The sequence below is a fragment of the Hippocampus guttulatus genome, chromosome 5 (genome assembly GCF_054856545.1).
Source record: "Hippocampus guttulatus isolate MCC_2025c chromosome 5, RoL_Hgut_1.0, whole genome shotgun sequence".
NCBI lineage: Eukaryota > Metazoa > Chordata > Actinopteri > Syngnathiformes > Syngnathidae > Hippocampus > Hippocampus guttulatus.
In genome coordinates this window covers 217,757-244,127 of record NC_141265.1, presented here as the reverse complement: position 1 = coordinate 244,127, position 26,371 = coordinate 217,757, and the positions used below count along the sequence as shown (strand labels likewise).

At 52.7% G+C, this 26,371-nt stretch overlaps 1 protein-coding gene and 1 long non-coding RNA gene across 4 annotated transcripts in view; one reads left to right on the top strand and one right to left on the bottom strand.

Moving 5' to 3' along the window:
- The window catches only part of LOC147204456 (uncharacterized), a 32,372-nt gene extending 30,983 nt beyond the window's left edge, over nt 1–1,389 (bottom strand). For both annotated transcript variants that reach the window (XR_015101011.1, XR_015101012.1), the window contains exon 1: nt 1,043–1,389. This is a non-coding gene — a long non-coding RNA (uncharacterized LOC147204456). The remainder of the gene's footprint in view (nt 1–1,042) is intronic.
- Nucleotides 549–20,174, top strand: smarca2 (SWI/SNF related BAF chromatin remodeling complex subunit ATPase 2). Of its 2 annotated transcripts, none has more exons than XM_086112233.1 (34): nt 549–712; nt 2,596–2,860; nt 2,981–3,110; nt 3,456–3,860; nt 4,070–4,171; nt 4,553–4,805; nt 4,883–5,009; nt 5,098–5,271; nt 5,364–5,537; nt 6,246–6,419; nt 6,498–6,551; nt 8,127–8,257; nt 8,363–8,420; nt 8,721–8,797; nt 8,890–9,037; nt 10,549–10,712; nt 12,032–12,098; nt 12,185–12,295; nt 12,950–13,192; nt 13,317–13,430; nt 13,703–13,807; nt 13,904–13,990; nt 14,086–14,132; nt 14,853–15,019; nt 15,402–15,565; nt 16,013–16,240; nt 16,381–16,458; nt 16,543–16,761; nt 17,370–17,593; nt 17,782–17,887; nt 17,961–18,062; nt 18,440–18,575; nt 18,906–19,042; nt 19,198–20,174. In XM_086112233.1, exons 2-34 carry the CDS (start codon nt 2,627–2,629, stop codon nt 19,225–19,227), a joined length of 4,770 nt encoding a protein of 1,589 aa, XP_085968359.1. In that variant the 5' UTR covers nt 549–712; nt 2,596–2,626; the 3' UTR covers nt 19,228–20,174. The 2 variants fall into 2 exon arrangements, with proteins under 2 accessions (XP_085968359.1, XP_085968358.1); XM_086112232.1 differs by having other exon boundaries at nt 17,692–17,887.
- The last annotated feature ends 6,197 nt before the right edge of the window (nt 20,175–26,371 follow it).

Here is a 26,371-nt window from a genome sequence, read left to right as displayed (position 1 = left end):
TGTGAGTGTGTGTGGGAGAGAGAGAGAAAGAGAAAAGTAGCGAAAAATCAGCGACTTAATTTGAGGAGCCTTTAAGTTGCAAATCCAACACACTGATGCCACAGTACACACAGTGATGACATTTTATGAAGACATCTTATTACTTCACTTTCTATTTAAATTACGTTTTATTTCAAATTATTATTATATATTTTAGAAAAGGTGGTGGGGACAATTGCCATAAAAGGTCAACCGTGTGGTGGGAACTACTGGGTGGTGCTGCCACCTTGTGGTCAATGTAAGCACTTCAACACAAGGGGGGCCCCCCCAACAACGCCGTGCTTCTCACTTTTCTAAAGCTTGTTAAAATAATTCACTACTTTTTACGTCGAAAAACATTTTGTGCGCAAACTGGTCACGGACACTCTCCATCCCCCCGCACGTCACAAAGTTATAGCATTAGAGTAAGTGTACAGTACGGTCCAAAACACAGCCGGGGAAGAAAACAGGATGATCGACAAGCCATTGTAGCCAATCGGCAAGAGCGGCAAGGGAGAAAGGCGGGACATCCTGTAGATCTGGCCAATGGATGGAGCCGCCATCCAGCTCAACTTTAAATATGTCAGCAAAATAGCACGGAGGGGGAGTGAACTTGACGACTGCAGTCATATTTTAGAGAAACATTACATTATTTTCATCTGCTGCCGTGTGCCACTTTCGCTTCGGCCGAGAGGTAAATAATCCCCGCCTGGGGGAGGTGGGGGCCTTGTCACCGTGTGCGGCGTGTTTCTTAACCTTCCTTGTCCTGTTAGTAGCTGTCAAAACTTTTCTGACGCCGGACCGTTCGCTTTGCAAGAGGCAGAGGGGGAGAGAGAGTCCACACCACAGAACCAGAACCAGAACCAGCTAGCACGTTAGCCACCTAGCTTAGCGTTAGCTTAGCCGCGCGAACGGCGGGTGGAAGGAGGTTTGTGTCGGGCAGAAAAGAACCCAAAAGACCGCACTCGAGGACAGCCACAAACATCTTCGACATAATAGCCGCGGTTAAGCCGTGCGTAGTTACCTGGAGCCCCGCTCACCGTCCTGACTTTGATCCCTCGAGTGACGTTCCGCCATGATGGCCACTGTTTTTTCCCCATTATTTTAGGGGGGGGGAGCCATGATCCAATCAAGAGTCCGCTGCAAGTGTTTACACCTTGTCATGAACGGCCCCAGGAGCAAAAAGCTAACGTTTCTTGCGTTCAATCAGACATGTTATTATTTGGTACGTGACATTCCGTTGTGGTTAACGCTGGGGTAAAGAGCGTTTTATTAAAATAAATAAAAAACGTTGCCACTTGCTGGAATGTGAGTTCGTGCCGTTTATAGCAGAATAGAAAATGCCGTCGTCATAACACGTCGGTACGTGAAAAAAAAAACTCAAGACGCGATGTCACTGAAGAGAGTTTGGCGAAAAGAAGGAAACGGTGTTTACATTTGATCAAAAACATCAGAATGTTTTTCAGAAAAGGAATGAAGCTGGGATCTTGAGGCCTCAGTTTCCTTAAAAGCATGGATCAAATTATGAAGGAGAGACCACATAAGAAAGTGGACGTTTTCACGGGATGAGTAGTTATAATTAAAGTAGTAGTCAATGGTTGGATAGCCCAAACTCCAACTGTTTCATGACTTCCAAGTGGGGGGGGGGGGCTTATAATTTTTACAATGGAGGGCAAGCATTTTAATTGACCAAAAATCACGGACTCACTCGTGATTCATAATGGGGAGTTGACATGCTCGTTTTTCATTGATCCAAAACGGAGAGCTCAGCTTTGTTGGCCACCGAATTGAGAGCTGGGATATAAGATAAGATAAGATAAGATATCTTTTATTTGTCCCACACTGGGGAAATTTACAGCCTGCAGCAGCAAGAATGTGGGTAGAAAGAAGAAAGAACAAACAAACACCGTTCAATTAAGTGCAGTATAAATACAAAATTGATAAATCGCAGTGCTATTTACAATTGTTTTTCACACATTATTATTGTTATTATTTTTATTCAGCAGCCTGACAGCAGTCGGTAGGAACGAGCGTCGGTATCTCTCCTTCTTGCAGCGCGGGTGTAACAGTCTCTGGCTGAAGGAGCTACCAAGTGCTGTCAGGGTGGGCTGGAGGGGGTGGGAGGGACTGGCCATCATAGCTTTTAGCTTAGTTAGCATCCTTCTGGTGCCCACCCCAGAGTGTCAAGGGAGCAGCCCAGGACAGAACTGGGAATATATAGAATAGAATATATTGGAACTGGCTGAAAACGTGGGACTGACATGTGTTTCATTTGACAGAAAATGAATGTTTTAAATACCCAATTGGTGTTGAAGTGTGTTTTCAATGGCATCAAATGGACGGCTTTCGGGGATTTTAGGTTCCCCTCGATGGAGGGCTCACCTATGTTTTAATTGTCTCAAAATTGAGATTTATTTGATCACCGTTGCAAAGTATGACTGTCATGTGTTAGTTTTCTTATTTTTTTTAGCATTGAGAGGTTTTAAGGTGGTAAACTTTGATTCAAATCCTAATTTATGACGAACCAGTTGGTCAATTGATGCTTCGTGGCACCGACGCCGATTTTCTTCCTTGAAGGCGGTCCGCTTCCCATCTGGCGTTGCAGTCCATGTCCACCCATTCAGACCCGTCAGGTGGTATGTCCCATGCCGGCCCTTCCCCGGGTGCGGGCCTTTCACCCGGCCCCATCCTGGGCCCCAGCCCCGGACCGGACCCTTCGCCCGGCTCCGTTCACAGCATGATGGGACCCAGCCCCGGGCCCGGAACGCCCAACGCGGCCCACGGCGTGCAGGGACAGGTGCAGAGTGACTTCTCGCAAGACATGATGTATTCTATGCACAAGGTAAAACACGGCGCAATTCATTCCATTCGTGCTGTGTATTCATGAAATGAAATGCCAGCTTTCGAGGTTCTGCTGTGTTATTGTCGTCTTAAATCAATGTCATTGCTCTTGATTTTTCAGCCCTTGGAGGGAATGAACGACAAGGCCATGGCGGACGCTTTGCACTTTGGTCACATAAAAGGCGTGGGCATGAGATCGCTCCACAGTGGCATGGGCCCCCCGCAGAGCCCAATGGACCAGCATAGCCAGGGTACATTTCAACCTTGTTTGAATTTATTTGCACCATATTTCCTCAAATGTTGGCAGAGGGACTTTTTTTTTTTCTTAATCTGAAAATCCCAGTGATTTCTGCGGAGGTGTGTTCTGTTGCATGATTGTCGTGTTCTATGAGGCGCTTTTCTGCAGCTGTTGTGTGATATCAATGATATCAATGCATTGTATTGTTTTGTTTTTCAAGGTGACAAATGGTCTATTAAAGTCTCGGCCCCTGTTTGAGGTTTTATGGCTGTGACTTCATCTTTAGTCTACAAGCTGTGAGTGCCCTGAAAAGCACTCAGAATCTGCCTCTTGCCTTGCACCTTCATTTCTACTTTAGGCTACATGTCTCCACATCCTTCGCCGATGGGCGTGCACGAGCACACGTCCAGCCCCATGTCCGGGGGCGGAGGACCCACGCCGCCCCACATGCCCCCATCCCAGCCGGGCCCCATGATGCCCATGGACCCGCAAGGAGGAGGAGGTGGCGGCGGCGTCATACCCAACATGTCCGGCATGGGCCAGCAGGGCCGTGGCCCGTCGGCATTCAGTCAGGCCCAACTGCAGCAGCTCCGTGCACAGATCCTGGCCTACAAGGTCTTGGGCCGCGGGCAGCCGCTGCCCGAGAACCTCCAACTGGCCGTGCAGGGCAAGAGGAGTCTACCCACAATGCAGCAGCAACAACAGCAACAGCAACAGCAACAGCAACAAGCGGCGAGTGGCAGCCCTTATAACAGACCTCAAGGTAGGACCAGTTATCCTCGTGGTTTCATTTGCACTTTGACCAAAGCATGCCACAGGCCCTTTAAATTAAAAGCAATCGTTCATTCCTGTTCAATCGATGATTTCTTTTGTTCCTCTTCTTATGATTGTTCTTGTTCTTGTTCCGTGCGGTCGCTCGAAATCTGCTGGTTGTATTTATATATTTATTTGAACATTTGTTCTGGTTCAAAGGCATGCCAGTGGTACCTTTGAGTGGGGCCCAGTCCAGCCCCTGCCCCACTCCAGCTGTGCAAAGTCACAATCAAGGCGCAGTTCCCAAACCTTGGACCGACGGTACGTATTTTGAAGCATATTGCTATTAGCCAGCCGGTGGCTATGCGAGTCGCCTACATCTCAGCTTCACGTTCTGTTAAGGTCTTAAAGGAGACATGGTATGGAATTTGATTTCTTTATTTTTGAAGTCGTGTGACCAAACCCGGAACACAGGTGAGGAATGACGTTCCCAATGTGAGCCCAAGGGCACTTTGATTTCGATTTCAGTTGACAGCAAAAAAAAAAAGAAAGAAAGAAAAAAAGCCTTTTTGACTTGAGTTGCAAACAGATGAAACTCAAATCCTAAATCCTTTGTTCACAAGGTACCATAACAACAAAGAGCCATTTTTTTGTCACCTAAAGCGAGACAATCAACCAGTCACTTAGCTTCCTCTTCTCCAGGCCAAGGCGTTGACAATCCTGCCGGTGCGCCCAAGCACCTCCCACCTATGAGCGGCGCCCGCCCGTCGCCCGCGCCTCCCCAGGCCAGCTCTATACCAGCGGGGGCCCTGCCGGGGGCCTCCGTGGCCCCTCAATCAGCCGGACAGCAGGTGTCCCCCATGCTGCAGATGCAGCAGAAGCAGAACCGCGTCACGCCCATTCAGAAGCCCCAAGGCCTGGACCCGGTGGGCATCTTACAGGAGAGGGAGTACAGGTAAAAGGACTGCACTTCGTAGCCCAAAACTGATCAATTTGTTTCCATGAATTGCTTTCATAAATGACGTCTGCCAGGCTGCAGGCTCGGATCGCACATCGCATCCAGGAACTGGAGAGCCTGCCGGGCTCTCTTCCACCCGACCTGAGGACCAAGGCCACGGTGGAGCTCAAGGCACTGCGGCTCCTCAACTTCCAGCGGCAGGTTTGCGCATCCTTTAAAAAAAACTAACAAACATATATATACATACATATGTATGTATGTGTGTGTGTGTGTGCGTCCCTCCGCCCAGCTGAGGCAGGATGTCGTGGCGTGCATGCGCCGGGACACCACCCTGGAAACGGCCCTCAATTCCAAGGCGTACCGCCGCAGCAAGCGGCAGACCCTGCGGGAGGCGCGCATGACCGAGAAGCTGGAGAAGCAGCAGAAGTTGGAGCAAGAGAAGAAGCGTCGGCAGAAGCACCAGGTTGGGAAAAGAGAAAACAAATATGGCAAAATCATGACATGAGCCGCGCGCGGAAAATATGGCTTGCTGATCATTTTCCCCTCTCTCTCCAGGAGTACCTCAACAGTATTCTCCAGCATGCCAAAGACTTCAAGGAGTACCACCGCTCCATGTCTGGGAAAATGCAGAAGCTCACACGAGCCATTGCCACCTGGCACACCAACACGGAGCGGGAGCAGAAGAAAGAGACTGAGAGGATTGAGAAGGAGAGAATGAGGAGACTTATGGTAACAACCTCAATTCACTGGAATATGTTGGATTCATTGTTTTTTGTTTTTACTCGTAGCACAGTGGGGCCCTAACCTGAATGTTTTGGGGCGCAAGTAGAAAACTGAAGGGTTCAAATCGACATGGTTCTTTCTGCCGCGTTGTACAGAGAGCGTGCCCGTAGATCTTTTCTTTGTTTCCGACCGACTGCCCCTTTGTTGACACTGCCGCCGTGGAACATCCATGGAAAGCGCGTCCGTGAGAGACCATTGACCGTGGACGTGTCGTGTTGTGCGGGTGTGTGCGCGTGACCTGCGCGGCGGCCAGGGAGTGGACGTGACCAAACCAGAATAGGTTGCAGCAGCATTGCTGATATTTTTTGACAGACAGACGACATGCACCATAGGAGGCTGTGTCATTTTGCACCACACGCCGACAATTTTGTCCAGTCTCGTCAACGAAAACTCACAGACCTCACGTCGTATTTTAGTCCTCAAAAAGCCCCGTTTAGCTCGCTCATCATCGTCGTCATGAAAAATAAATCATTTCGTCATCGTTGACGAAAACAACACTGATTCTGAGGAGGCCCGGGCACCGCCTCTGGAGGACTGTTTTCGGAAACATTCAAAGCGCTCACAATATAGGGCAACTTTCATTCGGTCAAGAAATAAGATGGCAAGCATCTCCCGAAGCAATTGACAACGGCACACCTTCCTTCCATATGCCAGGCGGAGGATGAGGAGGGCTATCGAAAACTGATCGACCAGAAGAAGGACAAGCGCTTGGCTTACCTGCTGCAGCAGACGGACGAGTACGTGGCCAACCTCACCACCTTGGTGTACGAGCACAAAGCCGCGCAGGCGGCAAAGGAGAAGAAGCGACGCAAGAAGAAGAAGAAGGCGGTACGTAACGATGACGGACTTGAAAAGGACCGCCGTGACCCCCGATGTGTAATGACTTGAATGTGCTCCCATGTCTAGAGAGTTGACGGAGAGGCCGGCGAAGGCACCAGTGCCATCGGACCTGATGGAGAGGTACGGCGGCGGTCGTCATTTTCCTGTCAAACACGACGTTATCTCTTCAACTTGCTTCCGTGGCCCTCACCTGCTTCAGACGCAACTACTGCCTCCACTTGCAAAATAAACTGTTTTATTAGCAAAACTGCTTTAACCCCCGCAGACCCCTCCCCCTTTTTTAAAATCATCGATTTCCTGTTTGAGAGCATTGGGTTAGCTGTTCATCCAGAACACGCTTTCCTACCTCATGCATGCCCGCACTCACGTAGCTGCTCTTTAAAAAAAAAAAACAACACTTGGACCGCTAAACAGCTTCAAGGCCAAACTGTCCCGCCTCTTTCGTGGACATGATCTGTTTTCCCTGTGCTATCTTTCCCTGCCTCATACAAGCCAACTTGCAAAGCTCCTTCACTCAATCAGTACCAGCCAATTCTGGACCAAGTCTGAAAAGACGTTTAAAAACGTCTTTGGGAGTGAATGAGTTAAATATCAAAAGTGATTCAAGTGCTGCATCTGGGGTTTTCCAGCCGGGAATCCCTTTTCCCCGGGCCATTTCACTAAGCTGCTCTTTTTTCTTGAATGGGTCTGTTTCTTACTCTTAGTCTGCTGAGACCCAGCAGCACATAACACCTTTCGGACGAGGATTTATTATTTGTAGTCGGTATAAACGGAGAGTCGGCGAGGCGAGGATGAAGAAATTACTGTTATTTCAAATGGTAGACCAGATAAAAGCGTTGGCCGTTGTGCAGGAATATAATTATTGTCATTGTACAGGGGAGCCTTCCTTTTTTTTGTTTGTTTATCAACCGCCCGCCTCCCTCTATGGATAATCTGTTTTTATTGCGGGTAGCCGTGAAAGCGGCAAATCGTTCGATGGTTGCTAATGCATCCATCCGCTAATGGAGTCAGCCAGTCCTCCATTAAGCGCCTTCAGCTGGTCCAGAATGCCGCCGCTCGCCTCTTGACCGGTACTCGTAAGAGGGAGCGCATAACTCCTACTCTGGCATCCCTTCACTGGCTCCCCATTCATTTTAGAGTTCTTTTCAAGATCCTCTTATTTGTTTTCAAATCTCTGAATAATCTCGCGCCACCTTACCTCTCTGAGCTCATCCGCCCCTACGCACCTGCCCGGCCCCTCAGGTCTGTGGACCAGACTTTATTAGAAGTACCAAGAACTAAACTGAGGCTCAGAGGGGATGGAGCCTTTTCCGTTGCCGGTCCCTCTCTCTGGAATGAGCTCCCACTGAACATTCGGCAAGCCTCCTCGCTGCCCATCTTCAAAACTCACTTGTATTCTTTGGCATTCGACTCAGCATGACTTAGATTTGTTCTTGGTTTTACTGTTTGGTGCTTTCTACCGCCTTTATTACCGATTTGTCTTACTGTTTATTGTGCATGTTAAATTGCTCCATGTACAGCACTTTGTATGCAGCGATGGCTGTTTGAAAGTGCTCCAGAAATACACTTGACTTGACTTGACTTGACTTAATGCGCGGTTCATCGCTCGCCAACCAGCACAACGCAGGCAAGGTGTTGTTTGAGGTCGCTCTGAAAACAATGTGTCATAATTGACGACATCCGGTGTGTTTGCAGCCAATGGACGAGAGCAGCCAGATGAGCGAGCTGCCCGTCAAGGTCATCCAGACGGAGACGGGCAAAGTTTTGCAGGGTACTGAGGCGCCCAAATCCAGCCAGCTGGAGGCCTGGCTGGAGATGAACCCCGGGTGAGGAGACTCGTTCTTTTGGCTTTAGTTTCTGGCTCTACCTGCTCAATAATAGACGGAGTTAACCGTGTTGATTCAAGTGTCGGCTTTTTGTACTTACCACAGGTACGAGGTTGCGCCGAGGTCAGACAGCGAGGAGAGCGGCTCCGAGTTTGAGGAGGAGGTCAGTGAGTCATAAATGTCTTTTTTTTTTTCCCCCCGCTCACACACACTCACAGAGGGCAGCACGAGTGCATTGTTTTCCAAGCTTCGGGTCAAGACGCATATCTTCACACCATCAAACAAAAAGCCAAATGGACACTCCTCACAATCAAGTCAATACAACGCCAATCCACCAGAGGGCAATAGTCTTGCACATTTTAGATGTGCTCTCTCTTCATGCCATGCTCCACATCACAACTACAGTACCACTTGTAATACATACACACACCTTGGTCCTCAAAGGTGTATTTTATGTCACAAGGAGGAGGAAGAGGCGGCCAAGGGTGAAAATGACAAGACCATCGAAAATCCCGTTGGAGAGGCCAAGCACATTATCGAGTATTGTACTTCTTGTCTTCATTTTTTTAACAAGCAGCATATAGCAATGGAATGAGGATGTGAGTCTGATGTTGACACACACGCACGTTCAGGTCAGCCAAGCAGGACGTGGACGACGAGTACAGCGTGCCCACTGACGAGACCAGCCTGCAGTCCTACTACGGCGTGGCCCACGCCGTCATCGAGAGGGTGGAGAAGCAGTCGTCTCTTCTGATTAACGGCTCGTTGAAACACTACCAGGTAAATGCGTGCGGTGCGCACTGCTAATGTTTCTCTCAGAGCCCATAACCAAAAACCCAGCTCCCTCCGCCGCAAAGATGGAGAGCAATTTAGCTGAGACCAAAGTGGGGGCGGGGCTCTCAAACTCAAGCTACGGCTCACAGACCTGCAGTTTGAGAGCGGCCACTCAGACAATGAGGAGGGAGTGAGGGACGCTAGACGGCGAGGTGGCACTTGATTCCGATCATCAAAAGGGCACGGCGCAATGTCAGCTCACGGCGAGCACGCCGACGCCGCTCCGCGTCTGACGGCCAACATCATTGCAGGAAAAGAATGAATAAAACACAACGGCAATGATCCCATTGGAAGATTTTGTGCATTTCAGGCTACTCGTCCAAGTACCGCGAGGTTGAAAAATCGTACGCCCCGAGGGGCTCCCTCCCAGCCGTATCTGAGTACCGGTAGTCGTTTCGCTGGCCGCAAATCAAAATGGACTCGAAAAACGATGACTCGGTGTCCCATCAAAGGCGCTGAAAAGACTTGCTAACCAAATATTTAAAAACCCTCTGGGGTCTACCTCCCATTGTTGCCCGCCTCGCTTTCCTGTTAAGCATTTTAGCTCTGTGATTGCAAACGTAATCAAAACTCGCCAAGCGCCTGTATTTTGGTCTGATTTTGTTCTTTCCTAACTTCAGGTTTTGAACGATAGAAGTAATAGACGCCGTTTATATCAAATTGTAGCATTTAGCTTTATTGTGGCCACTTTGGGCCAATTACACCTGGTGGGGGGCGGGGGTGAATTCCTTGTTATTTCCTGGATTGACTCAGTTTGTGCAAAATTGGTTTCATTGTCAACTTCAAGACCGGATGACATCATTTGTTAATCTTGGACAAAGGAGCAATTTCATGTCATATTCTCGGTTACCAAAAGAGAAGTTTCACAACTCCAGTGGAGCAGATGCAATCGTTCCATGTACAGCACTTTGTATGCAGCGATGGCTGTTTGAAAGTGCTCGAGAAATACAGTTGAGTTGAGTGGAGTATATAAAACGAGGCTTCAAATTTGTGACAAATCAAGACCTTGTCTCGGCTCTCAAACGCCCTTTGTGTGTCCGCCGCATGCACTGAATGAGGAGAGATGCACTGTCCTCTCTTTAGACCTTGTAGTTCGAGTCTTGTTCACCATTTGGAAGGCTTTGACAGTCACCCCGCAGAGCCTCGGAGCCTCACATGCGTTTCCAGCAAATGGTCTTTCTTTTTGTCGTCAATGTCTTTTCTCCAGCTGTCTTAAATATGCTAAGCAGCTTTATATTTTCAGTCCGCACGAGTTAGTCATCCGGGAAGAGAGCGGATCAGCCCTAATTTGTTATTCCGATGGCCACGCCTCCACTATGCTATTTTTCCTCTTTTGGATACCCCCCCAGGCTATTATCGCTTTCATGTTCCAACACACTTTTTATTGTCGTGCGTATCCTGGGGAGTGTTAAAAAGTACATGACAATGCTCTCGCTTCTTTCCTGTGCCATGTGCAGATTCAAGGCCTAGAGTGGATGGTGTCGCTGTACAACAACAACTTAAACGGCATCTTGGCTGACGAGATGGGCCTGGGCAAGACCATCCAAACCATCGCCCTCATCACGTACCTGATGGAGCACAAGAGGCTCAACGGGCCCTATCTCATCATCGTGCCGCTCTCGTCAGTACTCGCCCGCCCGCTGAAGCCTTTTCTCGAGTGACCCGATGCGTAGGGCCTTTCTCACACTCGGCAGTACAGCGCTGGGTCGAGGGGGCTACTTGGGGTTCGGCGAAGTGAAGCAGGAGATTGGAGCTCGCAAAAGGAGTCGGGCTCTCTTCTTCGCACGACCAATCCAGTCTTGATGCCATCACATTGCCTTGGCCGCCTAATTTGAAATCCTAATCCTGCCTCGAAATCGAAATTTCAAACCCTAACTCTGCCTTGCAACCTGCATTTCTAAACTCCATTGTGAAACCTCATCCCCGACATGAAGTCGAATTTGAATGCTTAGCCTTCATTTGAAAGTAAGCCTAACCTTTTCTTACCTAGGTTTGGAATCCTAATTTTAAACCCTAATTTACAACCAAATTAATCCCTAACACAGAAAATGATGTGTCATATTCGCTCTTCTTTCCACATTATAGACACACACACACTTAGACACATTTTCTCAACCCTTCCCCTCATTTTATTTTTTTTGAACGTTTTATCTGTTTATTCCAGTAGCATGAAATCCGGTTGCAGCTAATGAATACTTCCTGACTTTTTGATGTTACGTATTGCGCCGGCTAAACAAACACAGATAAGCGTGCAGCCAGCGCGCCGCACGATGATGAGTCGCTGCCGGATTACCAACACTTGATGTCAACTGAGGCGGTGCAAAACTTTGCAAGGTATAAATCAAACAAGCCGCTCAGTCTTTGATTGGAAGCAGCAATTTATCTTGGGCTGGTTTTGCCCACCATTAATCCCTTCAAATCCTTCGACGCCACTTCAGCCCTCTCGCGCAAGCAGCGTGCCCGCCTCTTCCTCATTACCATACAAATGTGAAGATGAGACGGGAGCTTCCTTATGCTCACGTCCGACGTAACGCAGCGTCGGAGCGCCCTTGGGCAAGACACGGAAACCCCCGTTCCTCCTGATACTGCGCCATCGGGAGGCGAATGAGATGACGGTGTGAAGCGCGTTGAGTACCCGAGGTAGAAAAGCGCCATGCGAGTGACAGCCCGCTGACCGTTTACCATTCAATTCAAACACACCGGACAGTCTTGGATATCGAGAACTTCATCAAGAATCGACAGAAAAGCACAACCGTAAACCGTTCATATGAACTCAACCGTTTGCCCTTTTTCTCCTTGAACAGACAGCCAATTCCAAACACCTTCCAGAAGTCTCCTGATAGCAAGCAATAATTTGACTCGGTGCAGCATGGAAAGAAGTCTTGCTTTGGGTAAGCTTGCGTGGCTCTCTGTAATTCTCATGGATTTTCTGCCTTTCAGGACCTTATCCAACTGGATCTACGAGCTTGACAAGTGGGCCCCGTCTGTGGTCAAAATTGCATACAAGGTAAAAAAAAAAAAATATCAAAAAGCCATTGAGAATATGCATGATTTGCCCAAACTAACTAAACCTCCGCCTTTCTTCGCCGAAAGGGTACCCCCGGCCTGCGCCGAGGACTGGTGCCGCAGCTCCGCAGCGGCAAGTTCAACGTCCTGCTGACCACATACGAGTACATCATCAAGGACAAGCAGATACTGGCCAAGGTGAGACCAAATGTCCTTTTTGAACCCTACCTCGGCTCATTGCTTCCAATTACTTGGCCCATGTCTACCACCGCAGCGCGCGGTCGGCTAGCTGCGCGCCAACATGCATTTTTCCCGGATGCCGCACTTTACGGAACGGCTCGACGTAGTTATTTCCATTCCCGAGTGCGTCGTGTTATTCAGGCCACCGCAATATATCGGAATGCAAATGCGTTGGGTCCCTAATTAGCAGGAAGCATGTGCTGAAATGTCACGCGGCGTTAGCCACAAGCTGAACGAGCGCGCCGCCGTGTTGAATAAAGCGGTCGACGTTCCCCAAAGCATCTCGGCGACTGCATGTGGACACACCTTGATCCAACTGGCCTATGGAGCCAAAGAGCTTCCGGGAACCTGTTAGCTCACCAGCAAGCAAAAAAGCCCCACGACTTGTACGCATCTGGCCCGCTGGGATATTTGGCTTGGCTTTTCCACATTTTGAAGCCTTCATAGGCGCATCTTTCCCCTAAGTGGAGCATTGAACATGAGAGGTTCCTGAATCCGAAATTGCGCAAACGCTTTTGTCACGGGCTTTTCCTCATCGGACTCATCAAAATGCAAAAGGAGCAAAATGTTTTCCGTCCTTTTCCGTGCGACTGAACGGAGTCCCCTTTCCAGATCCGCTGGAAGTACATGATCGTGGACGAAGGCCACCGCATGAAGAACCACCACTGCAAGCTGACGCAGGTGCTGAACACGCACTACGTGGCGCCACGCCGCCTGCTGCTCACCGGCACGCCGCTGCAGAACAAGCTGCCCGAGCTCTGGGCGCTGCTTAACTTCCTGCTGCCCACCATCTTCAAGAGCTGCAGCACCTTCGAGCAGTGGTTCAACGCGCCCTTCGCCATGACGGGCGAGAGGGTGCGCGCCTTCAATTTTGTATCGGTCTCGCTTCCCGCCGCCAGGCCCCGCGTGCCCTCGGGGTGGCCCGCTTGCGCTTTGATTGTTCCTATTGAAAAGTTGCTCTTGACAAAACTTTGTTCAGGTGGACCTCAACGAGGAGGAGACCATCTTGATTATTAGACGTCTGCACAAGGTTCTCCGCCCCTTTCTGCTGCGCCGCCTGAAGAAGGAGGTGGAGTCGCAGCTGCCCGAGAAGGTGAGCGGCTTCGCGTTTGGTCGCTGACTTGACCGCAGCGGGTTTCGCGGTGTCGCAAAACCCGCAAAACCCGAGAGCCGCGAGGTCAGCCGATTTTGGCAACGATAAAGTCACCGCACGTTTTGAGAAGCATATCGCACTGGGGCCCAACACCCCAAAAGGAGACGCAACTTTCAACTTTCAGGGATGAAATATTGCATGGCACATTTGCAGAGATTCACCGGATGCCCGCCTTTCACGTGGCTCACTTTGCCGATTTCCCTTTTGCGCAGGTGGAGTACGTTGTCAAATGCGACATGTCCGCCATACAGAAGGTCTTGTACCGCCACATGCAAAAGGGAATCCTCCTCACCGATGGCTCGGAGAAAGACAAGAAGGTAGCGACTCCGGGGGACCCTTGCCAACGAACGGCGCTTGCTTTCATCCCAGGTTGGCTCGACGTGGCATTCGTTGACGCCCTTTTTGGTGTTCAGGGCAAAGGGGGAGCGAAGACCCTGATGAACACGATCATGCAGCTGAAAAAGATCTGCAACCACCCGTACATGTTCCAGCATATCGAGGTCAACTCCGTCTGTGCGCTAATTAGGAGCAATCTGTAAAACGCCGCTCCGGCCGCGGGAGAGCCGCCCTCTGATCCTTTAATTCTCTGCCGCAGGAGTCATTTGCTGAGCATTTGGGCTACCCCAACGGCATCATCAGTGGGTAAGTCGGAGGGAACAAAAAGCTCCCTTTTGTCTGTTTTCCCATCCCCGTGCTCGGCAGAGACTAATGATTTGATGTGGAGCCAACATCGCGTGCCAGTAATTGCCAAGCATTGTCCGCCGCCCGTCACGAGCGCGGCGCGGACGTCATTTGAGCCGTCTCGGTCGGAAAGGCGGCGTCACGAATGCTCGATGTCTCTGCCGATAGCGGCTGCCGCGTGCGTGGCCGGCGCTTCGGCTGCAAAGCGTTCTGATGTGACAACAACAGACGGGATGGCAAGTGTGTGGCACTCATCATCTGCGATTTAGCTGCTTCGTCATCGGCACCTGCCACCTCATTTGAATTCACAAATTCCACTAAGTTCGACGAGAATATATATTTTTTAACAAGCGGTCTGTAACGCACCTCCGCCATACTACCCCTAAGACCAAGTCTCGCTGAAATGGCCCCGTTTTGAGACGGCCCGCCCTCGACTGCAAGGCCAAGGCAGAGTACGGCCTTCTTTGCTCTCATTCGCCCTCGAAGCGACGGTAGAACGGGACTCATATTCGTCGGCCCTTTTGCCCTCCGCGTAGAACGATCGCTATTAGTGCCGTACCGATGAGCCCAGAAAGCACTTGAGGCGTCAGGAATCCCGTTTGGGTTCTCGTCAGGACACGCCCTGCCACGGTGTGATGGGATATCGTCGGTCAGTAATTGCGCCGTCCGTTCCCAACGCAGGCCCGACCTGTACCGAGCCTCCGGGAAGTTTGAGCTCCTGGATCGCATCCTGCCCAAGCTGCAGGCCACCAACCACCGGGTGCTGCTCTTCTGCCAGATGACCTCGCTCATGACCATCATGGAGGACTACTTCGGCTACCGCAACTTTCAATATCTGCGCCTGGACGGTAAGATTGCACCACGATGGTCGTAAAATGAAAAAGTGAAGGCGGCGCATTTTGGAGTCGGGACGTACCGCTCGGGGCGCGTCGCGCGATATACGACAACGCGGGACATAATACATCACTGAGCAGTCCTTCATTTCTTTGCGAATCGAACCGAGCGATCCCAAAGCGGAAAAGGAAAGGATGAATGTTGCGGCGTGGAGCAGATTGATCTGTTTTAATGATTTCCTGTTTCGCCGGATGGAAACTTGTTTTTGCATGATAACGAGCGGGTACGGTACACGTGAGGCACGGCGCTCGAAGAGGCTTTTGGTTGGGCCGGTTTGATCATATTTCGCCTCCTCAAACGCAAGCCGCGACGGCGTCGGTTCTTTGACGGTTTCAGGAACCACCAAGTCAGATGACCGAGCGTTGCTGCTGAAGAAATTCAACGAGGCGGGATCGCAGTACTTCATCTTCCTGCTCAGCACCCGGGCCGGCGGCCTCGGACTCAATCTGCAAGCCGCCGACACCGTCGTTATCTTTGACAGCGACTGGAACCCCCATCAGGTGCGTACGTGTTTGCGGGCGGGTGAGCCTCCGTGCCAACCGTGCCGCACTCTACATTTGAACGCGGGCCTAAAACGGAAGCCATCCGTGCGTGTTGCGAGTGCTGCGGTTGATCAGCGCCGCGGGGCGCTCGAGCCGTCTGCACCGTTGTCGTCGTAACGGCATTCCCGCACATGGCTGACGATCTCGGGTTTTGGACAGGCCTGGGAGCGGTTTGGCCCGCCGCGTGCGAGTCCCTCACGTTGCTCACTCTGGCGTTTGTGTGAATGCTCGGGCGCGTGGAAAATCCAAGGGAACGTTGGCCCGACGACCAGTGGCAAATTGTGTGCCTTTTCCTTTTTTTAAACATACTTGGCCACCGGCGTTTGCTGAAAATTGTGCGCTGAAAATGCGTAGAGCATAAGAGCGGCAAATAAATGAAAGGCGCATCTCGCCGAGTATTTTCAGGACCTCCAGGCGCAGGACCGCGCCCACCGCATCGGGCAGCAGAACGAGGTGCGCGTGCTGCGCCTGTGCACCGTCAACAGCGTGGAGGAGAAGATCCTGGCGGCCGCCAAGTACAAGCTCAACGTGGACCAGAAGGTGATCCAGGCCGGCATGTTCGACCAGAAGTCCTCCAGCCACGAGCGCCGCGCCTTTCTGCAGGCCATCCTCGAGCACGAGGAGCAGAACGAGGTCTGTTGTTTCGAGGTTGAGACGAGTTGGATTGAACCTTTTCATGCCTTCACGATGATGATTTACCGAGAGACGGTAAAAAATGAATGAAGATCCGTCTTTGTAGTTGAACCGTTTTCTACGATTGCCCTCGCACGCAGGAAGAAAATGAGGTACCGGATGACGAAACCCTCAACCAGATGATCGCCCGCAATGAGGACGAGTTTGAGCTGTACATGGTAAGGAAGCCGGGTGGTGTTTGGGGGGGACGAGATACCCGAGCGGTCGCCGCGCTCCCACTCAAGCCGACCACGCGGTTGCAGCGCTTTGACATGGACCGGCGGCGGGAGGACGCCCGCAACCCGAAACGTAAGCCGCGCCTGATGGAGGAGGACGAGCTGCCCTCCTGGATCATCAAGGACGACGCCGAGGTGGAGCGCCTCACCTACGAGGAGGAGGAGGAGAAGATGTTTGGCCGAGGGTCCCGCTGTCGCCGCGACGTGGACTACAGCGACGCGCTGACCGAGAAGCAGTGGCTGCGGGTAAAAGTTTCTTTGCCGTCCGCGCCGAGAACAAACGCGCCACCGCCGCCAATCTTGCCTACTTGGAGTTTCCAAATTGCATTTCGGATCTCTGCTCGGGTTTCACGTTCGGCTTTCGTCGAGGGTCCGGGTTTTGAACGTGTAGGCTCTTGATCAACCGTGAGCCTTTCGAGCTCTTCTTCTCGGGGCTTCAAATTGGCCTTTTGAAGCCAGGCTGAGGAATTGACAAAGGGGCGGGGGCTTTCAAAGCAAGAGTTCGAGTCCCCGAGTAGGCTTTCGATTCCAAATGAGGCTGTCGAGCAGGGCTTAGGTTTTCAAACTTGCAACGTTGCGGGTTTCGACGAGGCACCGTAGCTTTCAAAACCAGGGTGAGGCTTTCACGGAAAGCTCGGGTTGGAAGCAAATATCTGGTTTGGGGCAGGGGTTCGAATTAGGATTTAAATGAGCGGGTAAAGCCGGCGTCCGGGAAAGCGCTTCAAGTCGAGGATCCGCTCGAGCGTCGATCCGACGTCGGGTTTCGCTCAGCTTTTCAAAGCAGGGCTTCGAGCCGGAGTCGGCGTCGGGGATTTGGCTTTGAAATGGGCCGCCGCCGCGTTTGTCGCCGTCAGGCCATCGAGGACGGCAACCTGGAGGAGATGGAGGAGGAGATCCGACTGAAGAAGCGCAAACGCAAGCGGCGGCAGGACAAGGAGCCGTCGGCCAGGGAGGACTGGGGCGCCAAGGCCAAGAAGAGGCGAGGGCGCCCGCCCGCCGAGAAGCTCTCGCCCAACCCGCCCAAACTCACCAAGCAGATGAACGCCATCATCGACACCGTCATCAACTACAGAGACGGGTGAGGACCTCCCCGTTGCGGCCGAGCTCGGCCCGTTCAAACCCGCGACGACGCTTTAAGCGGCAAAACTCCGGCCGATTCTTCTTATTTTTCAAAAGGACGACGGAGCGGGCGGCACCCCGGTCGGAAGCGTTTCAAATGAGTGTCGGGCGGCAAACGGGCCGGGCCGCTTTTGTCGTCTTTTTCAGGGCCGGCAGACAGCTCAGCGAGGTCTTTGTCCAGCTGCCGTCCAGAAAGGAGCTTCCGGAATATTACGAGCTGATCCGAAAGCCCGTGGACTTCAAGAAGATCAAGGTCGGCCCGCCGCCGTCGGGGTTCGGGGCTTTCCGGGCTCAAGCGCTCGCTTACGCGCGCTCTCGCTCGGCAGGAGCGCGTCAGGAGCCACAAGTACCGCAGCGTCGGTGACCTGGAGAAGGACGTCATGCTGCTCTGTCACAACGCGCAGACCTTCAACCTGGAGGGATCTCAGGTCAGCCCGAGTACAATCGCCTCGGCTGGACTTGACATCCGTCGTCTCTGCGGGGCCTTTTGCTTTTTTCTCAACCCAAAAGAACCGACCAAACAAAGCTTTGAAATCAATCCCTCTCCGAAGAAAACGGCGTCTGCTTCTCGGCCGGCCGCCATCGGGGTTTCGACCTCGCGGCTTTCGGTCGGCTCGGAGGCATTTCGAGCTTCAAACGAGCGGCTGCACTCGACGGCGGCCGAATCCCGTCTCTCGGCTCGGGGTTTCCTTCTTTAGCGTTCCCGTTTTGAAACGGAAGCGGCCGGGCGCTTCAGACGCCGACCCAAAGACGACGCGAGCCGGCCGTACGAAAGTCACGCACCTTTGCCCGCGTGTGGCCCTAGATCTACGAGGACTCCATCGTGCTGCAGTCGGTGTTCAAGAGCGCCAGGCAGAAGATCGCCAAGGACGAGGAGAGCGAGGACGACAGCGAGGACGACGACGAAGAGGAGGACGAGGAGGAAGACTCGGAGGCTGAGGGTGAGCACGCACGCGCCTCCGTTGAAATGACGCGGCGCAGAGCCAGGCAGTCGTCCCGCCCGGCGAGCCTCATTTCAGAGTCACGCTGCCTGAGGACAAAATAAGAAGGGAAAAAAACCCCCCCAACAAGCAAAAGAAAAGTCCGCAGACTCTTTTACGTCAACGGCGGCGAGCGAGTCAAAAAATGGATTGGCGCCTCAGATTGGGTGGCGGAACGATTTGCGAGCCCGGATTTGCCCGCCGTCCGCTTTTCTCCTTTTGCCCCGTTTTGCCCTTTGTTTTACGTCGACGCCGGCGTAACCCGGACGCCTCGTTGTTTGTGGGCTCCAGCCAAGCCGGTGTGGGTGAAGATCAAGCTGAGCAAGGAGGCCCGCGGCAGCGCCGAGCGGGGCAAGAAGAGGCAGGGCCGAGCCAAGGCCAAGCCCGTCGTCAGCGACGACGAAAGCGACGACGACCAGGACGCCAACGTAAGTCCCAAGCCCACAAAGAGCCGCCGCGCGCGGCGCTGCCGCAAAAGTTCCCCGAGGGACGTCGCCGCGTCCATAGAATGCCGCGGGGGGGCGCTTGAGGCCGCGCGTCTGCCGACGACTAAGCCTCGCCGCTTCTTTGCGTGTCTCCGCAGGAACTGTCTGACATCAGCGATGACGAGTGAGTAAGAGCTGACGCCGGCATGAGAAGAAGAAGAAGAAGAAGAAGAAGAAGCAGCGCCCCTCCTCTTGTTGTGCAGGTTCTTTCTCTGTTTTCATTTCGGCCTGTTAGTTCACACGGTCAGCCTCGCAGCATCAACCTCCCCCCCCCCCCCAGTCATAACCAGACCAGCTGCTTAGATAGCTCTGATATAATCTTGTTTGAAGACTTTTTTTTTTTTTTGAAACGTCACATATGCTTTTGCCATTGCTTCGTCACGCTTTTATGCTCGCACTTTTCAGAAACTCACAAAAAAAAAAAAACGATGTCGGACTTCCGGAGCCGGGGTGTCCAAAGACAACGCTACGAAAAGGCGAACACATGTATTTCATACGTCCGGGACCGAAACGCTCGCCGCCCGGCGGTTGGGCCGCCAATGCTGACCCCGCAATCCGGTCAGAATTACCTTGGAGAATTGGCCGAGACGTGCTTGCTGGCGATCAATCGAAAGCGATCGTCTGAAAAAGGGGAAGTACGGCCGTCCCTCCGTTTCCCGCGCAGGCCGACGATGGAATTGAATTGAATGCAACTTTATTGTCAAATGTGCCCGTCTGATCATTTGGAAGCGGCAGGAAGATGCCACCTGCGGTCATTTTAAAATGCCTTTGACGTTTGGACACCCCTGGTCTAGGACGGGGGCGGCCTTTTGTTTTTGATGCTACCGCTCCAGGTGAGGGTGGGGGGACCTTCCAAAACAGTATTACAGCTTCTGCGTGACGCGCTCTCGCTTTGACGGGCGATTCCATGCTTGACAAATCCTCCTATTCAATGTTGCGTTTGTTCTCGTTTGGCACTGTCCTTCTTTGCGGAGAGCATTACCAAGTGTTCATCTTTGCTTTCTTTGCACACAGCGTCTTTGTGGTTGTATCGCATAGCTCCGAGCCAATTAAATCTCACCAATTTGAAGAAAAACACTTGGCCTGACTCCATTTTTTCCCGTGTGCGTGTGTACGCGTGTGTATATATATATATATATATATATATGTATATACACACACACACACACACATGTCTTTTGCCGCGTCCCAAATGCCTTTCTTCTCGTCAGGTCATCCTTCCAACCTAATTTTGCAGTTTTTACTCACGGATGACTGACATTCCGACTTCCTTCTCGCCACGTTTTCGGAAGCACTTGCGTCACCGGGAGCTCGCTCTCGCGCCGGTTGCGCTCCGGAATCGCTTTGAATTGTATTACATTCATGTCAACAAATGAACAAAGAACGCAGTGGGTGTGAGGTTTTTTTTGGGGGCGGGGGGTTCTCTCCCCCAACCCCGACCCCCACCCTCTCGGAGTCTGGTCAGGAGTCAGAAGGCATCTGACGGTGCAGCCGCGCCGCACGGGGCCCCCGGTTTCGACGGCTTTTATTGCTCTTTTCCCTGCAGCGCCGCCTTCGAAATGAGCCTTGTTAAAGCGGCGGGCGGGCGGGCAGGCGGGAGGGCGGGCGGGCGCTCGCCGCTACGGCGTTGCGTGTTGGGCCCAGCGTGACCGGTTGGGAAGAAAGTCGAGGGGAGGCGGGCCGCGGTGGCGAGGGCCTCAAAGGCAAAGGTGGCCCGCCGGCAGACGTCAAGGTGGACTTTCACGGGAGCCGCCTCGCGGACGTGATGTCGAGGCTGCGCGGCTTCTGAAAATGTACTTCCCATCTGAGGAGGGAGAGGGAGAGAGAGAAAAGGCACGAGCGCAGCTCACTTCGGGCCTCGGCTCGCCTTGCACTTCACTCGGAGGCGCGTGTCATGCCTCAACGGTTGGACATGAGGGATCGAAGAAGGAAAAAAATGGAGCAACTTTATTTTTCAAATGTACAATTTCATTTTGCTCAAAAGCCATTTGAACTTTCACTCGTGACTGTTGTGGGCTGTCATTTCCCACGGAGAGTCATTTTTGGTCGCAATTTCTTTCCTCGGCGCACACGACTTTCTTTTCCCTCCTAACTTTTCTTCTCTTCTGGGTTTTGCCACCAATGGCTCGATTCTCGTCAGGTTACCGTTTTCTTTTTTTGTTTTCTCGGAATCGACAACTTCCCTTCACTTGACTCGGAGCATCCAACTTCATTCTCGTTAACCCGGCGTCTTTCTAGCTCCCAATTTCCGTTCTACTTCTGGGAACATCAAACCTTCTTACAACATTGTGTCGTTTTTTTACCACTACAGTGACCGTTGGGTAGAATTGTCACTTTATCACATTTGCGATATATTTGTGTGTGTGTGTGTGCAAGCAAAATTGTGTTTGAACTTTGAGTGGTGCTTCCTTCCACCCCCTATACTTGAAGGCTTTTGAATTGCATTTCCCGATTTAGACAATCATAAAAATTGAGCCCTCTCCGTGAGCCGTGACCTTACCGTGGTGGAGGGGTTTGTGTGTCCCAATGATCCTAGGAGCTAAGTTGTCTGGGGCTTTATGCCCCTGGCAGGGTCACCCATGGCAAACAGGTCCTAGGTGAGGGACCAGACAAAGCACGGCTCACAAAGCCCCTTATGATAGATAAAATCGATGGCACTCAGTTTCCCTTGCCCGGACGCGGGTCACCGGGGCCCCCCTCTGGAGCCAGGCCCGGAGGTGGGGCTCGTTGGCGAGCGCCTGGTGGCCGGGCCTACACCCATGGGGCCCGGCCGGGCTCAGCCCGAAGAGGCAACGTGGGTCCCCCTTCTCATGGTCTCACCGCCCGTGGGAGGGGTCAAAGGGGTCGGGTGCAATGCGAGCTGGGCGGCAGCCAAAGGCGGGGACCCTGGCGGTCCGATCCTCGGCTGCAGAAGCTAGCTCTTGGGAGATGGAATGTCACCTCTCTGGCAGGGAAGGAGCCCGAGCTGGTGTGTGAGGTAGAGAAGTTCCGACTGGATATAGTCGGACTTGCCTCCACACACAGCCTGGGTTCTGGTACTAGTTCTCTCGAGAGGGGTTGGACTCTCTTCCACTCTGGGGTTGCTCATGGTGAGAGGCGTGCCTGTACATTGGGGTTCACACCGGTAGATGAGAGGGTTGCTTCCCTCCGCCTTCGGGTGGGGGGACGGGTCCTGACTGTTGTTTGTGCATATGCACCAAACAGCAGCTCAGCATACCCACCCTTTTTGGAGTCCTTGGAGGGTGTGCTGGAGAGTACTCCTGCTGGGGACTCCCTTGTTCTACTGGGGGACTTCAATGCTCACGTGGGCAATGACAGTGAGACCTGGAGGGACGTGATTGGGAGGAACGCCGCCCCCCCCCGATCAGAACTCGAGTGGTGTTTTGTTATTGGACTTCTGTGCTCGTCACGGACTGTCCATAACGAACACCTTGTTCAAACATAAGGGTGTCCATATGTGCACTTGGCACCAGGACACCCTGGGCCGTAGTTCGATGATCGACCTTGTGGTTGTATCATCGGATTTGCGGCCGCATGTTTTGGACACTCGGGTGAAGAGAGGGGCGGAGCTGTCAACTGATCACCACCTGGTGGTGAGTAGGCTCCGATGGTGGGGGAAGATGCCGGTCCGTCCTGGCAGACCCAAACGTATTGTGAGGGTTTGTTGGGAGCGTCTGGCGGAATCCCCTGTCAGAAGGAGTTTCAACTCCCACCTCCGACAGAGCTTTTCCCATGTTCCGGGGGAGACGGGGGACATTGAGTCCGAGTGGACCATGTTCCGTGCCTCTATTGTTGAGGCGGCCAATCTGAGTTGTGGCCGTAAGGTGGTTGGTGCCTGTCGTGGCGGCAACCCCCGTACTCGCTGGTGGACACCAGCAGTAAGGGATGCCGTCAAGCTGAAGAAGGAGTCCTATCGAGCCTTTATGGCCTGTGGGACCCCAGAGGCAGCTGACGGGTATCGACTGGCCAAGCGGAACGCAGCTTCGGTGGTCGCCGAGGCAAAAACCCGAGCGTGGGAAGAGTTCGGTGAGGCCATGGAAGCCGACTTCCGGACGGCTTCGAGGAAATTCTGGTCCACCATGCGACGCCTCAGGAGGGGGAAGCAGTGCACCACTAACACTGTGTACAGTGGGGATGGGGCACTGCTGACTTCGACTCGGGACGTTGTGAACCGGTGGGCAGAGTACTTCGAAGACCTCCTCAACTCCACCAACACGTCTTCCTTGGAGGAAGCAGAGTCTGAGGACCCTGAGGTGGGCTCTCCTATCTTTGTGGTTGAAGTCACCGATGTGGTTAAAAAGCTCCTCGGTGGCAAGGCCCCAGGGGTGGATGAGATCCGCCCGGAGTTCCTCAAGGCTCTGGATGTTGTGGGGCTGTCCTGGTTGACACGCCTCTGCAACATCGCGTGGTCAACGGGGAGAGTGCCTCTGGATTGGCAGACCGGGGTGGTAGTCCCTCTTTTTAAAAAGGGGGACCGGAGGGTGTGTTCCAACTACAGAGGGATCACACGCCTCAGCCTCCCTGGTAAGGTCTATCCAGGGGTGCTGGAGAGGAGGGTCCGTCAGGAAGTCGAGCCTCAGATTGAGGAGGAGCAGTGTGGTTTTCGTCCCGGCCGTGGAACAGTGGACCAGCTCTACACCCTTAGCAGGGTCCTCGAGGGTATGTGGGAATTCGCCCAACCAGTCTACATGTGTTTTGTGGACTTGGAGAAGGCGTTTGACCGTGTCCCTCGGGGAGTTCTGTCGGGGGTGCTTCGTGGGTATGGGGTACCGAACCCCCTGATATGGGCTATTCGGTCACTATACCACCGATGTCAGAGTTTGGTTCGCATTGCCGGCAGTAAGTCGGAATCGTTTCCAGTGAGGGTAGGACTCCGCCAAGGCTGCCCTTTGTCGCCGATTCTGTTCATAACCTTTATGGACAGAATTTCTAGGCGCAGCCGAAGCGTTGAGGGGGTCCGTTTTGGGGGCCTCAGTATTGCATCCCTGCTTTTTGCAGATGATGTGGTGCTGTTGGCTCCTTCAAACGGGGCTCTCCAACTCTCACTGGAGCGTTTCGCAGCCGAGTGTGAAGCGGCTGGGATGAAGATCAGCACCTCCAAATCTGAAACCATGGTCCTCAGTCGGAAAAGGGTGGAGTGCCCCCTCCGGGTCGGGGAGGAGATCTTGCCCCAAGTGGAGGAGTTCAAGTATCTCGGGGTCTTGTTCACGAGTGGGGGCAGGAGGGAGCGAGAGATCGACAGGCGGATCGGTGCAGCGTCTGCTGTGATGCGGACGTTGTATCGGTCTGTCGTGGTGAAGAAGGAGCTGAGCCAAAGGGCGAAGCTCTCAATTTACCGGTCGATCTACGTTCCAACCCTCATCTATGGTCACGAGCTATGGGTCGTGACCGAAAGAACCAGATCCCGGATACAAGCGGCCGAAATGAGTTTTCTCCGCAGGGTGTTCGGGCTCTCCCTTAGAGATAAGGTGAGAAGCTCGGTCATCCGGGAGGGGCTCAGAGTCGAGCCGCTTCTCCTCCACATCGAGAGGAGCCAGATGAGGTGGCTTGGGCATCTGATTCGGATGCCTCCTGAACGCCTCCCTGGTGAGGTGTTCCGGGCATGTCCCACCGGGAGGAGACCCCGAGGAAGACCCAGGACACGCTGGAGTGACTATGTCACCCAGCTGGCCTGGGAACGCCTCGGGATCCCCCGGGGAGAGCTGGAAGAAGTAGCTAGGGAGAGGGAAGTCTGGGCTTCCCTGCTAAAGCTGTTGCCCCCGCGACCCGGCCCTGGATAAGCGGTAGAAGATGGATAAAAATTGAGCTTACTTATTGAGCAAACAGTTTGATCAAGCTCCTCCTCACTTGAAATATGGAAAGGCGAAATCACTTGGCCTAATTGAATCGGCGACAAAGCTAATTAGCGTGTCTCCAGGCAAACAAATGGCTTCCGGGCAGCTCAAGGTGGTGCTCCAAGTATGTGTATGTGTGTGTTTGTGTTTGTGTGTGGTGGTGGAGGGGGTAGGGTGGGGGGGTTCCCCATTCAGGCTATGACAAGCATTTTTTAATTTATGTCAATTATTCTTAGCTCCCACCCTCAAATGGAATGTCCCGTCTTTTAGCCGCCGCCGATTGTTTTATTGTGCCCCCCCCCCCCCCCCCCACACACACACATCGACAACAAGAAGCATGCGTCAGTGAGCCCATGAGGTGCGGCGCGGGCCTTTTGTCAACGGAACATAACCTGCCCCGCTAAAGACGTCGCCGGGCATTGTGTTGCGAGCAGAAAGAGTCAAAAGGCAACATTCCAGATTGCGGCCCCCGGCGTCGGCGGGCCGGGGGTCAACTTGATCCCCGGCGGGCCGGCGGTCGACAAGTCGGCCCGCCTCCACGTCACTGGCCTCAAATGGTCCTCCGTCGGGCGACCCCCGAGGGGGCTGTTGAATGAAGAATTTCTGGGGACGTTTCCAGATGGCGCAAGATGTCCCGAACGCCTCTTTCTAGTTTCTACCGTCGCTTCTTTTTCGTTCATCTTGACACCCGTCAAAAGTTTTTGCTCTGCAGCTCAACAAAATAAAGCAAAGAGGGAAACTTTGTCGGGAATTATTTGAAAAATAATACTGCCCCCTGATATGTCTTTTTTTTTTTCTCTCTCAAAAAGTAAAAATACATGCAAAATGTTTTCACCATCAGCAAACACGCACATTAGGTCAAAGGATTCAAGTGGCAGTCAAGTCCAAAAGCGAGACGTTCTCTATTTTATACAACGGAGAAAGCGGTGAGCTTCCCAAAATATCTTCAATTTTCTTTTTACAAGAGCGGACGCACGCGGCGTTTGCATTCCGATTGCGTTGGCGGAAGAGCAATTTGGGAGCAAAATGGAGCCGTTTGTCTCCATCTCGGGGGCGGCCCCTTTCGCTGCCCAGCACAAATTGCGAACGTCACGTGACCCAACTCAGAAAACAGGCCACAAGGTTGTCGTGAGGAAATAAGACGCATATTTTAAAAAATGCTGTTTTTTTTTTCTTTTGTGGCTTTTGGATGGGAGAAAGGTGCACATGTCTCTCCATCCAAAATTGTTGCGATGTGATATCAGTGTGCGGTGCTTAATACGTCCGGTAGACATGAATTGTTTCAGGCAAGCACCTGGGAACCACCTGGCCAATTGCAGCTTGGACCCGATTGGCCTGAAGCTCCAGTGAACGAGGAAGGAGGAAGGAGGAAGTCACTTGGAGAGCAGCGCTACACGTGGCCTGCTCCAAACTGCTCAACCGTGTTAGAAAAGTGCAA

What these genes read in the sequence shown, in the direction of transcription:
- smarca2 (XM_086112232.1), top strand. Translation starts at nt 2,627, where the DNA reads ATGTCCACCCATTCAGACCCGTCAGGTGGTATGTCCCATGCCGGCCCT. An exon ending in TTACAGGAGAGGGAGTACAG is followed by an intron (nt 4,806 to 4,882) that starts GTAAAAGGACTG and finishes GACGTCTGCCAG; the next exon opens with GCTGCAGGCTCGGATCGCAC. An exon ending in GCAAGAAGAAGAAGAAGGCG is followed by an intron (nt 6,420 to 6,497) that starts GTACGTAACGAT and finishes TCCCATGTCTAG; the next exon opens with AGAGTTGACGGAGAGGCCGG.